Genomic DNA, 14,151 nt, shown 5'->3' on the forward strand with positions numbered 1-14,151 from the left:
GCAGCTCTGACTCACCAGAGTAGCTTCATCACGGTGGCCACGTGACCCGGAAGTGTCTGCGGACAGCGTTGGCTCCCGGCCTCTAGAGTGAGATGAGCGCACAACCCTAGAGTCTGTCAAGACTGGCCCGTATGGGCAGGGGTACCTTTACCTTTATGTCTCAGGCTGGGACGCGGGTGGTGCTGTGGGTTAAACCGCAGAGCCTAGGACTTGCCGATCAGAAGGTCGGCAGTTCGAATCCCCGTGACGGGGTGAGCTCCCGTTGCTCGGTCCCTGCTTCTGCCAACCTAGCAGTTCGAAAGCACGTCAAAGTGCAAGTAGATAAATAGGTATCGCTCCGGCGGGAAGGTAAATGGCATTTCTGTGCCCTGCTCTGGTTCACCAGAAGCGGCTTAGTCATGCTGGCCACATGACCCGGAAGCTGTACGCCAGCTCCCTCGGCCAATAAAGCGAGACGATCACGCAACTCCAGAGTTGGTCACGATGGGACTTAATAGTCAGAGGTCCCTTTACCTTTACTTATGTCTCAGGCTGGCTCTGAAATAGCCCATGCCATGGCCATTTCTAGCCAAAGCCTATTGCCAAGTAGATGGATATGGGGCCAGAACCATCTATGTATTTCCCCTTCAACGCTTGGCAGCGCCCCAGACTTAGAATCATAGAACTGTAGAGTTGGAAGGGACCACGAGGGGCTTCTAGTCCAACCCCCTACATTGCAGGAATCTTTTGCCCAGGGTGGGGCTTGAACCCATGACCCTGAGATCAAGAGCCTCATGCTCTGCCAACTGAGCTGTCCCATGATTTTGCTTGACTTACGTTTAAAGAGCATGGTGAGTTTGCAGCCAACAAACACAGCATGGTGCCTTGTGCTAATCAGACCATTGGTCCATCTAGGTTAGTATCACTGGCACTGGCTGGCAGCAGCCCTCTGGGATATCAAACACAGCATCTTTCCCAGCCCCTCATGAAGATGCCAGGGATTGACGCTGGGACTTTGAGCAACTGAGATACAACGCTAGATTGCAGTTAGGTTTCGAGTACAGTTTATAAGCTAAAGGTTTGGTGCACATCTCTGTTCAATACAAAAATCCAGTTTTTAAGTTCATTAAGAAAGAAGAAGCATGCATGACACACGCAGAGGCTTTTACTGAGTCAGATCATTGTGTTCTCAGAGGGGCTCAAACTGCCCCCTTCTCTTTACTCCTTCCTTCCTTATTATCTCCTTCCCTGTTGATAGTGGTCATCATAAAAATCAGCATTCCCAGGAGGCTCAGCTGATTTAAATCCCACTTTGAATTCCCACTCATTGCTGGTGCAGTCAGTAGTCTAAACACACCCACCCACACCCATTTCTTAAAGAAGTCGTCCTCATCTCATTGGCTGCAACAGAAGTGCAGGCAAACTAGCCAAGGGCATACAAGTAAGAAGAGCAGTTTGCAAGAGAGCAGAAACATCTCAGTCCCAGTGGAAAAGCATCAAGGGAAACAGCTGGCCTGTCGGAGGAGAAGGTAGGGAACTCCAATTAATTCAATGTATTAGCCATCATTTGTAGCAGAAACCAGGCGATTGCATTTCAGGAGATTAATCTTGGAGAAATGTGAAGATCAGGAGAAGGTCCTGTAGAACAGCCTCCCCCAAACTTGTTTTGTTCCAGTGGGCATCTCTTTGACCACTACGAGAACAGAGTTTTGGACCTGATCCGGAACACCTCTTCTAATGTTCTTATGGCGCCTTCCTTGGGTTTTTGGCTACAACTCCCATCATTCCCAGCCACCACATCTTTGCTAGGTATGGCTGATGAGAGTTGTAGTCCAAAACATGGAGGACACTAGGTTGGGGAAGACTGATGGAAAAACCTCCAGCTTAGGAGCTGAATCCTGAGTTATCTAGTTCTGTAGAAATATATCGTTCTTGTAGTTCTGCTCCAGCCTTGTCTTGCTGTAGCAAATGTGAAGCAGCAACCTTTCCTGATGCGCAAAGGCAGCAGCTCATATAATAGTTCTCATCTGACAAAGCCCACAATGAAGAACTAGGGAGAGGAAGCTGATGCATAAAGGATAGGCTCAGCCTTCACTTTAAGCTTGGTTTATGTTAAGCTTTCCAGGCCAGAGATGGGGAACCTGTGGCTATCAACCAGACAAAGCACAGCATAGTGGGAGTCCAATGACATCGCAAGGGTCAAAGACCACCTACCCCTTTATAGAAGCTAAATCACAGAACTGTAGTCCTCCCTTCAGTTTAAAAATCTGCCAAGTGAATCTTATGGAATTAATCTCCAGAATTTAAATCTGTTGCCGGAGCAAAGAGGGGAGGGGCTTTATTATTTCTCAAACATGTGATCATGCACATGCATTTCAAAACAATAGAAATTATCCCTCTATAGTATCGTTTTAGACCTCATCAGAAGTAGTGCTTCCAACATGAGATGGCGGGGAGCAGGGCTATGCTAGTTGGGAAACAGGTTTGCCTTCTTGGTATATTTCTGCTTCCTTCTCTCTCTCTCTCTCTCTCTGTCTGTCTCTCCCCCATTTTTAAAAAAGAATTTTGGATGTCTATTTAATATAACATCCCCTAATAAATCTGTTTTGCTCCTTAACCCTTGCCCCTCCTGTTTGCTTTTTAAACATGTGTCTTTGCTGGGGATTTGTAGTGCAGTGGTAAGCATTGCTTACTCAGAAGTACATCCCAGTATCCTTAACAGGACTTTGTTCCAGGGAAAGGTTTCTAGAATTGCGGGCTGAATCTCTGATCCCTCTCCCCCCAGAATTATGAGCATGGAATATCTTTCAGCACTTGCGAGTCTGGCAGTGTTCTTATTTTCAACCAGAAAAGGAATTTTAAGCTTCTGAAAAGGCATAGGTTGACCCAGGCAGGCACAATCTGTGGCCCTGTGTGGTGAAATAACTGGGACAGGATGCGGGGTTGGGTAAAAATCAGACCAAATCTTTATAGACCACAGCATAAAGTGGGGTTGGCACGGCAGTAGGGCAATGGTCCATTGCTTCAGTCCTTGCTGAAAAGAACTGAGTTCTCCTCCATGAGAATATTCCAGGGCTGAGCCCCGACATGGTGGAAGCCAAATGTCCAGGGTCTCACTGGGTGCCTGGGGTGAGGGATTCCAGCCATGCGGGGGCCCTAACCTGATCTTAGGGTGTGCATGGCCCATATTTCCCCCTAGACACGTTATGGAGGCCCCCATTGCTTTACTGATCCTGCCCAATGCCATTTCTGCTGATATACAGACCTTGGTTAGTCGGCATCCATCTGTCTCAGGAGACAATGGAGAAGCGCACCTTTGGGGGGTGGAATCAAACCATTGGAGAGTTAATCGCTGCTGTGGCTGTACACCCAAAAGGGAAATACATGTTTTGCTGCTGTTCCGACCATTGCCTAACAAAAGTACTCCTTAGGTCACGGAGGGATAGGTGAAAACCCCTCAAGGTTGGAAGAAAAAATTCCTTTGCTGGCCTGTCAACCAGCAACCCAAATAGCCTAGTGAAGTTCTCATGCAGAGGGTGGATGGAAAGTTCACTACAGACAAAGTGTTCCCATAGCCCACGTGAGTGAGACCTTTTAAGGCCTCATCCTTCTTCCCTCTTGCAAGATCCCACGGGACGACCCACCGTGTTTGATCTCTCTAGAAGGTGAAGGAGGTGCAAAGGTGCCCCCCCCATCGGCCGGATCCTGCATTGCCAGGTACAGTCACTCTGTGTGTGGTGGCACCCAGAAACATACTTCTTTTGTTCTTGTGTGTGTGTGTGTGTGTGTGTGTGTGTGTGTGTGTTGTTTTTGTTTAGGTTGCATGGCAGAGCTCATTCACTGAGCATTCATTCTGTTTTGCTTGTGCAAAAATTGCGAGGTGCTCCATCAGTCTTGGCTGCTTAGTTTTATTGAGCATTTGTTGAGATTTGCTTGTGGGAAGGCTGTACAATACTGCATCACCAAAGTGTTAGCGCACATTTTCCCATGCTTTTCTCTGGCACTTCCCTTATGGAATAGAAGTCTGATTTTGTGTGTGTGCAAGGAAGGGAGCTAGTTTGTTTCTCAGATCAACTGTCTGGGGCTGGTAGGAAGTCCAACAACATCTGGAAGGCCAGGGGAATCCCCATTCTTGCAATCTTGGATTTCCCCCAGATAATTTGGTGTCACCTGGCTTTTTACGTGTTTTTGCGTGTGTAAATGCACATTTTGGTAAGCTAACAGCTGATGTTGACACTTCCTCTGTATGTCATTGCAGGTCCTTTGAACCAAGTATTTTGATGCATCGTGGAGAGAGCTTCTGTTCTTGTGCTCTCTTATTTCCTTTCACCATGCAGGCTGCCCTGAAATGCTTCTTCTTTGCACTTCTAAAGACAGGTAAGGAGGGTCTGGGAGCCTCCTGGAGGTCTGTTCCATCTGGAATGAATAGATTTAGAGCCAAGCTTGTGTCACATGATTGGTATGGATGCAAGATGGATGATGCAGCTTTCTGAAACGTCTGTAGCTCATTGGTATAAGGCAACTTGTATTTTCTGGGATTCCCCCCCCCCCCACATTGTGATTTTACATTGCAAAAGATCTGTGGGTATAGGATGGTACACAAATTTTAAAAATAAAATAAATAATAAATAATAAATGGCTTCGCATGCAAGAGGTCTCAGGTTCAGTTCCTGGCATCTCCAGACAGGACTGAGAACATACTGTGTCTGAAATCCTGCTTTTGGGGTTTTTTAAAAATCACCTCAAAGTAGCTTAAAAGTATTTTTTAAAAACCTAAAACAAACCAGAAGCCACTCAGAAGAGGATATGAAAAGGCCTATCAGAAGTAGAGACATCCATGTTATCTCAAGATGTGCACCTAGAAACTTCAAAGAAAAGAAAACATTAAAAAAAAAATTGTGACCATTTGCCAGTAAGAAAGAAGGATCAGGTTCTGCCGGGGAACACCGTTCAAGCTGAATGTGTGGATGGGCAGAGAGGAGATTGTAGTCCACAATACTGATCATTCGTGGCAGTTATTAGGAATCATTGAAGCCATGCTCACAATATGCTCCAGCCCATTCCATTGGGAATGAAGGGACAAAAAGCAGCCAAAGATATGAAAATAAAGAAGCAGGAAACCCCCACTTAACTCCCCCTCAATAATAATAACATCACCTGTTTTCACTTCTTAAAACCCCCTCAAAGTAGCTTAAGAAACACTAAGAAGTTGAAATACTTCATTGTCACTTGTACAACTTGTATACAGTGAGATTACATGAGCACCCCCCACTCAGCTCTCTTAGTCTTAATTCCCCTTACTGACGCACACACACCAAACCCAAAAGTCAGTTGCCCTATTGTTATCTTTTTTTTATTCTTATTAAAGATTTTCATGTTTTACAGAAGTATGTGTAATGTCTCTCGTATTTTTTTCATGTAACATTTTTACAAATCAGTCTCATTTGTTGAGACATTAGGGGGTGGAAAGGGGGTGGAAAGATGGGTGGTGATGTTTCTATTTTGCTTAATGTATGTAGGGTTTGGTGTCAGCGTTGCTCGTGCAGGTTCTCTGCTGTTCATTTGTGTTTCTTTGGTGGTGAGAGAGGTTGGGGTTGGCCTAGGGTGTAGTTGTTTGTTTGTGATTGGCTGTGGTGATCATTGTTTTTGTGTGTGAGTGGGGTGGGTGGGTGTTTTGGATCAGGTTACACATATTGATTTGTATGCTGTTGGTGGATCTTTTCATTCAGCAGCCTAACAGCCCACGGATAGAAGCTGTTCTTTACCCTGTTGGTGTGACTAATCATGCTTCTATATTTTCTGCCTGAGGGCAGGAGATCAAGAAAGTGCCAGCCAGGGTGTGAATCATCCCTGAGAATTTTCCTCACTCTCCTGAGGCAACGTTCTTCCGCTATTTCATCCAGCGGATTCACGGGACAGCCCATAATATCTTGTGCTGTATTCACCACCCTCTGTAAGCACTTCCTATCAGTTGATGTCAAACCAGTGTACCATACTGTGATGCAACAAGAAACAACAATTAAAAATCATTCATTTCCTTCCTCTGTTTTACCACTTGATGCCTCTCCTTAAATCCGTGTGTAAACTCCTACTCTCTGGCTGATCCCCGAACCCTGCAACGGGCACAAACAGGGGTACCCCGAAAGTAGGTGACCCATGGCTTATTCCTGCACAAAAGTATCTTCATTTGATCTCATTTTTAAAAAGTGTCCTTCCCTCTTCCAGCTGCTTCTCTGGAGTGCGAAATCTGTACCGCCAAGGGGACCAATTGCACTGGCAGCGTGCGGACCTGTCCTGGGAACAAAGAAACCTGCCTCATCACACTGACGGAAAGCACCGTAGGTGGGTAGGAGAGGTTGCAAGCCAGATCAGGGCAGTGGGTGGGCTTAGGCAAGACCACTGACAGCTGCTGCCTGTATAGATGGCACAGTGGACTTTTCAGCTCAGTATGGGGCTCTGCAAGGCCAGGGTGGCAGATTGCGTTCTGTTTCACAATGCCTTTCCAGAGGCTGAGATTGAAGCTCTTATCTTTTGGTCAAGAAAAGTGGTGATGGGGAGGACCCATGGTCCTCTGGATGCTGCTGAACTACAACTCCCATCAGCACCAAGCAAGCACGAGCAATGGTTAGGGATGGTGGGAGTTGTAGTTCCACAACATCTGGAGAACAAAATGTTCCCCACATTTTGGATCTATATCATCTGTATGTCATCCACCTTTTTGTCATGGAAGGTCAACTATTTGGGTGCACAGGTACACAGATTGTACGCTAGTAGACCTGGGCGATGTTTCAATTCATCGTCTGAAAGCTCTATGAAGTTCAGATCGTGATACTGGCTTCAGACGTTTTGAGCTGGTGATGCATCACAGCTCCCTGGCCACTGCAAGTGGAGTGCATCTCACTCCAGACTCCCCAAGTGTCCCTATTTCCCAGGGATGTCCTTGATTTAGAGAAGCTGTCCCGGTTTCTGATTTGATCCTGGAATGTCCCACTTTTCCAGAGGATGTCCCTGTTTTCATTGGAGAAATGTTATAGGGTATGGCGTTATCTGACCCCCGAAGGCAATTCTGTATAAGGAAGTTTTTTTAAAAATGTTTAATGTTTTATTATGTTTTTATATATGTTGGAAGCTGCTCAGAGTGGTTGGGGCAACCCAATAAGATGTGCGGGGTATAAATAGTAAAATTATCATTATGGAATGGGACGTCCCTACATTCATCAGAGAAATATTGGAGGGCATGTCACTCCCATCTGGTTGCCAGCCTGTTCTGTGCATGCGGCGGCCGGGGAGCCATGATGTACTGCCAGCTCAAATTGCCTGTTCTCCCGACCAGGAGGAAAAAGGCAGCCTGCCCCGCTTGCTCAGGTGAAGGCAGGCAGATGGAGCGCCTTCTCGGCCTTCCTCTGCCAAGGCTGGGCTGCGAAGGGAGGGAATGAGAAGGAGCTCCTTCACCTGAGCAAGCGGGCAGCCCCCTTCCCTTCCTCCTGGTTGCTCCTCCCTCCCTCCACAGCCCAGCCACTTTTCAGCCTTTTTCTGTGTTATTTCAGACATCGTGATATATCACTCTATCACAGTGGTAAGCTGGTGGTATATCATGATGCAGAAAACCAGATATCACCCAGCCCTATACAGTGGACGCTCGGGTTGCGAACGTGATCCATGCGGGATGCACATTCACAACCTGCAGCATTTGCAACCCGCAGTGGCACGTCTGCGCATGTGCGGGTTGAGATTTGGTGCTTCTGTGCATGCGCGACCCCCCGAAACCTGGAAGTACCCCGTTCTGGTACTTCCGGGTTTTGGTGGGTCCATAACCCCAAAAAATGCAACCTGAAGTGTCTGTAACCCGAGGTATGACTGTATATGAGTTGAATGTAACTTGTGAATACTCCTCGTGCGACTCACACATAAGTGACCGAGAGCCTGTGTCTTGGCTGGGGGAGACCACCCCTGGGTGTTTGCAATATGCATCCTACCAACAAATGATGGGCGTTCTGCTAGTCTACTATGTATTGTGGAAAGTTCTTGGATGGACTAAGTGCCCCTTAGGGTCCCTTCCAACCTTGCAATTCTATGATACCTGTGATGAATATAGGGGTTGCTTGTGCGTAAGTTGCCGCCACTCCTGGTTAAGTTGGCTTGTTAAACCTTTTCTGTCTGGAGAGCCCTTCACTTCGTGGCTGCCTCAGTCGCTAGCAGAATCCATCAGTGGGCGTTTCTTAAACCTTTTCCAGCATAAAAGCTGTTTGACGCCAAGTCTCCTCCTACTCTCCCTGCGCGGAAGTCTTCTGCTCAGGGAGGGTGTGGGTAGCGGAGGACCCGTGCTCTCCCCGTTGGTGTCCAGCGAAGAGTCCTGGAGCCCTCTCGCCAATTCCCCCATCTGCCCCCCTTTATTCCTGGTGTTGCGCTGATTTCCTTCCCCCACTGATGAGCTACCTCTCTCCCTGCTGGGTCCCTCTCCAGCATCACTTGAGAGCCTTCCCTCCGCCTCTGGCTCTGATGTCAGTTCCCTGACAATACCCATTCAGACACTTCTTAATATATTGATACCAATTTTACCACGATGGTTCCCGATATCAAGGAGTAGGTTTTGGTCTTTACTGAGTACAGTTGGAAACCATTTTCAATCAAGGTGGGGAAAGGAACCTTTCCAAACTGTGCTGATTTTTTGTTTGTTTTATAATTCCTAAACAACAAAAGTGGATGGTTAGTCCTTATGGTTGCTAAGAGACCTATAATTTAAGCCTGGAAGGATAAATGCCCTGTGTTTGGTTTACAATGGGCTGAGGATCTCATGGACCTGCCTGCATTTGAACATATTTCCAATAGGCCTCAATTCTGCATCAATTTGCACATATGAAGGGCTTATATTAACTTAGATGTTAAACTTTAAGACACGTGTTGATGGTTGATGCACCTGCAATGAGAATGGATATTTTTGTGTGTGTTCCTATTATTTTATTTTACTTTATTATTTATTAAATTTATATACCACCCTTAATCTGATGTTATTCTTTCTTTCTCTTTTTTTCTTTTATGGTATTTAATTCTCCCCCCTCTCCTTTTCTTTGTTAAATTTGCAAATAAAAAAAATACTATTAATAATCAGAGCTACTCGGGAGATGAAGCTGCTAGTTGCTAAATAAACCTCTCTCCTCCTTTTTTTTGGCCACTTAAGATGGAAAGGTGGTTCAGACTGTAGAGAGAAGCTGTGCTTCCACTTTTTGGTGCAATGCCCCACCACCTTACTTCGATATGGGGGGAGGAAGAACCTACAGGTCCAGTTGGGTCTGCTGCACCGGGAAGACCTGCAGACAAGTCACTCCTCAACGTACGTATATAAATTTCATGCTGGTCCCTCTCCCCAAAATTTCCTTATCCTTTCCTTACGTTCACTCCCTGTAACCAGTGGTGCAGGGGTCATGGAAGGTTGAAGACCCACTGCTACTTCTGCAGAAGGTGTAATGGCCAATTAGGTTCTTTTAATCTGTTTAGGTGTTTAATATAGATGAGACCCAGTACACTCTAGGAAGGCACAAGTAAACCTCAGACAACCCATATTGGATTGTCTCTATAATAAGTTTTATTGATTAACTCACATGTCAAGGCAAGGAATATGCACTCAACCATACATCCATTCATACACCTTTCATATTCACCACTCTTCACTGAATTGATCAGGTTCAGTAAGAGCCACGGGTGGCGGGCGACAGCGCTGTCAAATGTCTGGCACACATCTGGAGGGCTTTGCCATGCATACACCTTGTTCATTTGATTCTTGGCATTACACAAGTCCTTACTCTTTGTTTTTGGCATCTCACATCCTTGTCCTTGGCATCATCTCACAACTCTTATCTTACCTCAAAGGTAATGTTGTGTAGCCCATCTCCACGCCTTCTCGTATGTGCTGTTCTGTACCATTCCTAGCGCACACCATTTTTGCCAAAACATCATGATGTTTTCCACATTCCATTAGCTCTTATACAACACAGTTCACAATCAGTTCACTGATAGTTCAAAGACATCACATCCATTTTGTGGTGTTCTTCAGCCATCTTTAGGCCCACACAAACCATGCCATTCGTTACAAAGGGTCTCCATGTCCAGCAACCTAGAGTCACCCAATAGGCATGGGTGTCAGAATGGTGGAGACCACCTCCCCCTCCTGAACCTTCCAGAGAAGAGGAAGACAATATAGATTTACAACAGTTGTTTGACAAAGGTTACGGCTCAGAGGCACACGAGGGGCAAAGTTGGGAAATAATGGAAGAGGAGGAGGGGGAAGGAGAGCCGGAGCAGCTGGCTGACACGTTATCTCTAGAAAGCATTCCAGACCCGCCTTCTCCCAGAACCCGGCAAGCATTGAAAGTAGGAAAGCAAAAGGCTTGGAGGCAAATGGCCCTAAGTGGGCATCATAAGGTGGGTTGTGCTGTTGACGATTGAGGAGAGAAGTGGGGTGGAGATTACTCAGAGCAATGTCATTACTCCAAGAGGCTGCATTTCTAAGCCTCGTTCTGTGAATATTGAATAAAAGACCTTGGCAAGAGCTTTCCTTATCTATCTATTCCTGGCAGCCTACTGTGGCGGGGTGTGTGTGTGTCAGATTAGCTGGCGCCTGACAATGGGAGGGGAAATTTTAAGCCACTGTGTGCTCCAAGGCTCTGCATTCAGGAAGACCAAAAGCAGAAGGTGCTTCCATTTCAAGAGAGTTCCCTGGGAAGAGGGGTTGACTGTGAAACCGCCCTGGGAATTGTAGCTCTGAGGGTGGGGGCCAGGAGATACATGACAACTTGACTTAAGGAAATTGTGAAGGCTCAGGCTGTTTGCTCACATGACCCTCAGGCTGAAAAAGGTCCCCACCTCCCCACCTCCCCACCTCCCCACCTCCCCTGCTCTTTATTGCTTTTTGGTCCAGTCCTTGAGCTGACCTGGAGTATCTTTTGTTTCTGTTTTCAGTGCCACCACTAAAGCCTAGAGCCAATACAACGCCAAACCCATCCAATTCCTCCTGCTCAGGCACTTACAGCACTGAGATGGCAAATTGTACCAAGGTGGAAACCAACGGCTTTGGCAGGGCCTCCAGTAAGTGATTTCTTCCGCAGTGCAGCTTCATTTCTTCCGCAAACTGTAGGCGGGTGGATTTTTATTGCTGATATTGATATAGCACTGTTTGGAGCAACTGGAAGCATAAGAATAGGCTCCTTTTGGAAATATGAAGCACTGTCCAGACCCATCAAAATATAATTTGAAGTTTTACTGGCAGAACTCTACAAAAAAGCATCATATGAGCATCAAAGATACATCCCAAATATCCATGCAATGTCTCGTTTTGTCCAGCACAAGCTCAGCATCTTAGAAATAAAAGATAATTTCATAAATCAAAACATCTCTCCCCCCTAACTCCATTTAGGAGTGCTGTCCAAGGACACTGAATCTGCCAGCTGTCTCTCTTCTAGCGTTTCCGCTTCTAGCTTCTCCTCACCCAGTATTTCCCAGCTTTCCCCCTCTGGACTATACCCTTCTGCAAACCACTGTTCTAAATCAATACTATCCTGTGCTTGGGAAGGTTCAGAAAAAGGGGGCGGCAGCTCCCACCATTCCTCCTCAGTACAGTCCCTGATAGGTGTTCTCCTCCAACTACCGCTGTTCCACACGTTCTCCTCTCTACATCCTGGGATACCCTACACTTTGAAAATCTAAATAGCAGAACTACATCAATTGTGTGGGGAATCTCCAGATTTAGGGGGCGGAAAGTATGGGTGCGGATGGTTACAACACATTGTAGTATTTTGGTTTTGCCATTTACTTGTTAAGACATTGTTTTATTTTAATGCCTTATTGTGTAACTGCTCTTGGGTTTTTAATGAAGAGAGGTCTTTGCAAGTATTGTTGTTGTTATTACATGAAGGTTCTTCCTTGAGGCAAGGTGAGACAACTGCCGCACATACTGGATTTGGGTCACCCTTAGGTGGCAGAGCGAGGGAGATTTGAGGCACATGAGACACAATCTACAGGAAGGCCTCTTGCAAAAAGTCCCATTGGAATGAAAGGACCTTAATTGCCAGAAATTGCAAAAAGGAATTCGTGCCTACAAAAATGCAATGGCAAGATAAATTACTAAACTATATCGAATTGGCCAGATTAACAGAGGCAATTAGGGCACTCCCCAGACAAGAATTTCAAAAAGAATGGGGAAAATGTAAAGAATTCTTCACAAAAGAGTGCCCTAAAATATACACCTGGACTTGTTTCGATGAATGTCTGCAGGATACTTTGTGGTTTTCTTTTTAATTTGAAAAAAGTCTTAATAATAACAACCCATAAACGAAACAGTTCACAAGAAGTAAATAAGGAGGCCATGTACAGGTTAAAGGAAGTCTTTTATTTTGTTGTTTGTTTTATGTTATGTTTATTTTATGTTATGTTCACGTCTAATGGTGGTGGATTCGTTTATTTGAGTTGTGGTGGATTTATGTTGTAAATAATAATTTTAAAAATGGAATGAATGGAGCTGGATCAAGGTTGTGGGTCATTTCCACGCAAGTCAATGGCTTTGGATAGATGGGCTGAGCTCTACTGGTGAGCAGTAGACAGGCCTCGCTTTGTGGCAAACACAGGGTTCATTTCAAAAAGAGTAGATGGAGCAATTTGGAGAGCAGTCGCAAGCAATAATATCCCGGCAACCCATATCTTGTCTTCCATATCCAGGTGAAACCCCCACGGAGAGGCTTTCGAATGGCTGCACTACGAGGTTTGTGTGTGCTTCGGAAAATAGCAAACACTCTGAGTTTACGGTTGGCTATGATGTCGTTCATAAGATGGAGTCTTCCAAGGCGTCTCAACCCACTGCTGTCCTCCTGCCAAGCTTCTCTGGGCTCCTGCTGCGGAGAATCCTGTTGTAAAAGTTGCCTGCCTGAGATCGCATCAACTCTCCCATTGAATTCTGCCTCCTCTTTCACTCATGAACCACTTCCTCTCAATGCACTTTGGCCCTTTTTGCTTTCCTCAGTGAAAATTAACACTGGGATTAAAACAAATGACATGTTGGATGCATGGTGGTTGTGTTTATTTGTTAGGAAATAATTAGACTCTTGTGGCAGAAAGACATTTTCTTTTAGTGCAGAGTTCCTCCAGCTCCTCACAACTGACAGTAGTGAATCACAGAATTGCAGAGTTGGAAGGGGACCCTGAGGGTCATCTAGTCCAACCCCCTGCAATGCTGGAATAGGCAGCCATCCCATATGGGGTTCAAACCTGCAACCTTAGTGTTATCAGCACCCAACTGAGCTATCCAGGCAATTTAATCAATCTTATTTCTCCCAAAGGTTCAAAGGAATAAGCAGAGACCCAGTTGGTAAAGGGTTTAATGCCATCTAGTGACTAAAGCATGCAATTATTTCTCAAGCACCAACGAATTACAGTGGTACCTCGGTTTACGAATGTAATCCGTTCCGGAAGTCCGTTCTTAAACCAAAACTGTTCTTAAACCGAGGTGCGCTTTCCCTAATGAGGCCTCCTGCCGTCGGTGCCCTTCCACCATTTGGATTCTGTTCTTACACTGAGGTAAAGTTCTCAAACCAAGACACTATTTCCGGTTTTGCGGAGTTTGTAAACCAAATCGTTCTTAAACCGGACTGTTCTTAAACCGAGGTACCACTGTATTCTTCTCTATGTTTTGGAAAGGTGCTTGTTCTCTACGCATTTGGACACCAGTTCAGATATTGTAGCCAGATTTTGCATGAGGTCAAGGAGTAAGGGTTTGTCTATGTTTGAATATGGGTGGATGCCATTTTGAGTCATGGTGGCAGACTGAACCTTTCAAAACTGCACTCATTTTAACCACTGATTTCAAAACTGCAGTGATTTTGGTTATTATTATTTCTTAGAAGTCCCAAGGAATGCTGGGTATGAGGATCCTAGTTGATCATAAGCACAAACTGTTGCTGCATCAGCCTTAGCAACAGTTTTAGGTGCAGAAGGAACCGTTGTTTGAAAACAGCTTTATGTTTTAGTCACTAGATGGCAATATTGCCTTCATGACTAGTGACAGGTGTCAGTACTGTTTCAGGAGTGGGAAACCTCTGGTCCACAAGCCTACTTATCCCCACCAGGCTTCTCCATTTGGCCTGTTGAGGCCATTTCAGCCAAGCCACATCCACCTGCCCCACACGT

General features: G+C 45.7%; 1 protein-coding gene across 1 annotated transcript; it reads left to right on the top strand.

The window, feature by feature from the left end:
• Window positions 1-481: 481 nt before the first annotated feature.
• Window positions 482-13,025, top strand: LOC310712495 (phospholipase A2 inhibitor gamma subunit B-like). The gene is made up of 6 exons (XM_083515621.1): window positions 482-1,508; window positions 4,238-4,356; window positions 6,205-6,321; window positions 9,158-9,310; window positions 10,936-11,061; window positions 12,688-13,025. The coding sequence occupies exons 2-6, from the start codon at window positions 4,260-4,262 to the stop codon at window positions 12,879-12,881; spliced, it is 687 nt and encodes a 228-aa protein (XP_083371747.1). The 5' UTR covers window positions 482-1,508; window positions 4,238-4,259; the 3' UTR covers window positions 12,882-13,025.
• The last annotated feature ends 1,126 nt before the right edge of the window (window positions 13,026-14,151 follow it).

This window comes from Podarcis liolepis (genome assembly GCF_965112155.1).
Source record: "Podarcis liolepis genome assembly, chromosome: 7".
Taxonomy (NCBI): Eukaryota; Metazoa; Chordata; class Lepidosauria; order Squamata; family Lacertidae; genus Podarcis; species Podarcis liolepis.

Excerpts from the sequence above, each read along its gene's own strand:
- LOC310712495 (XM_083515621.1), top strand. The coding sequence starts at position 4,260 with ATGCATCGTGGAGAGAGCTTCTGTTCTTGTGCTCTCTTATTTCCTTTC. Across the intron at positions 4,357-6,204 it reads CTTTGCACTTCTAAAGACAG|CTGCTTCTCTGGAGTGCGAA; the intron begins GTAAGGAGGGTC and ends TCCCTCTTCCAG. Across the intron at positions 11,062-12,687 it reads CGGCTTTGGCAGGGCCTCCA|GTGAAACCCCCACGGAGAGG; the intron begins GTAAGTGATTTC and ends TTCCATATCCAG.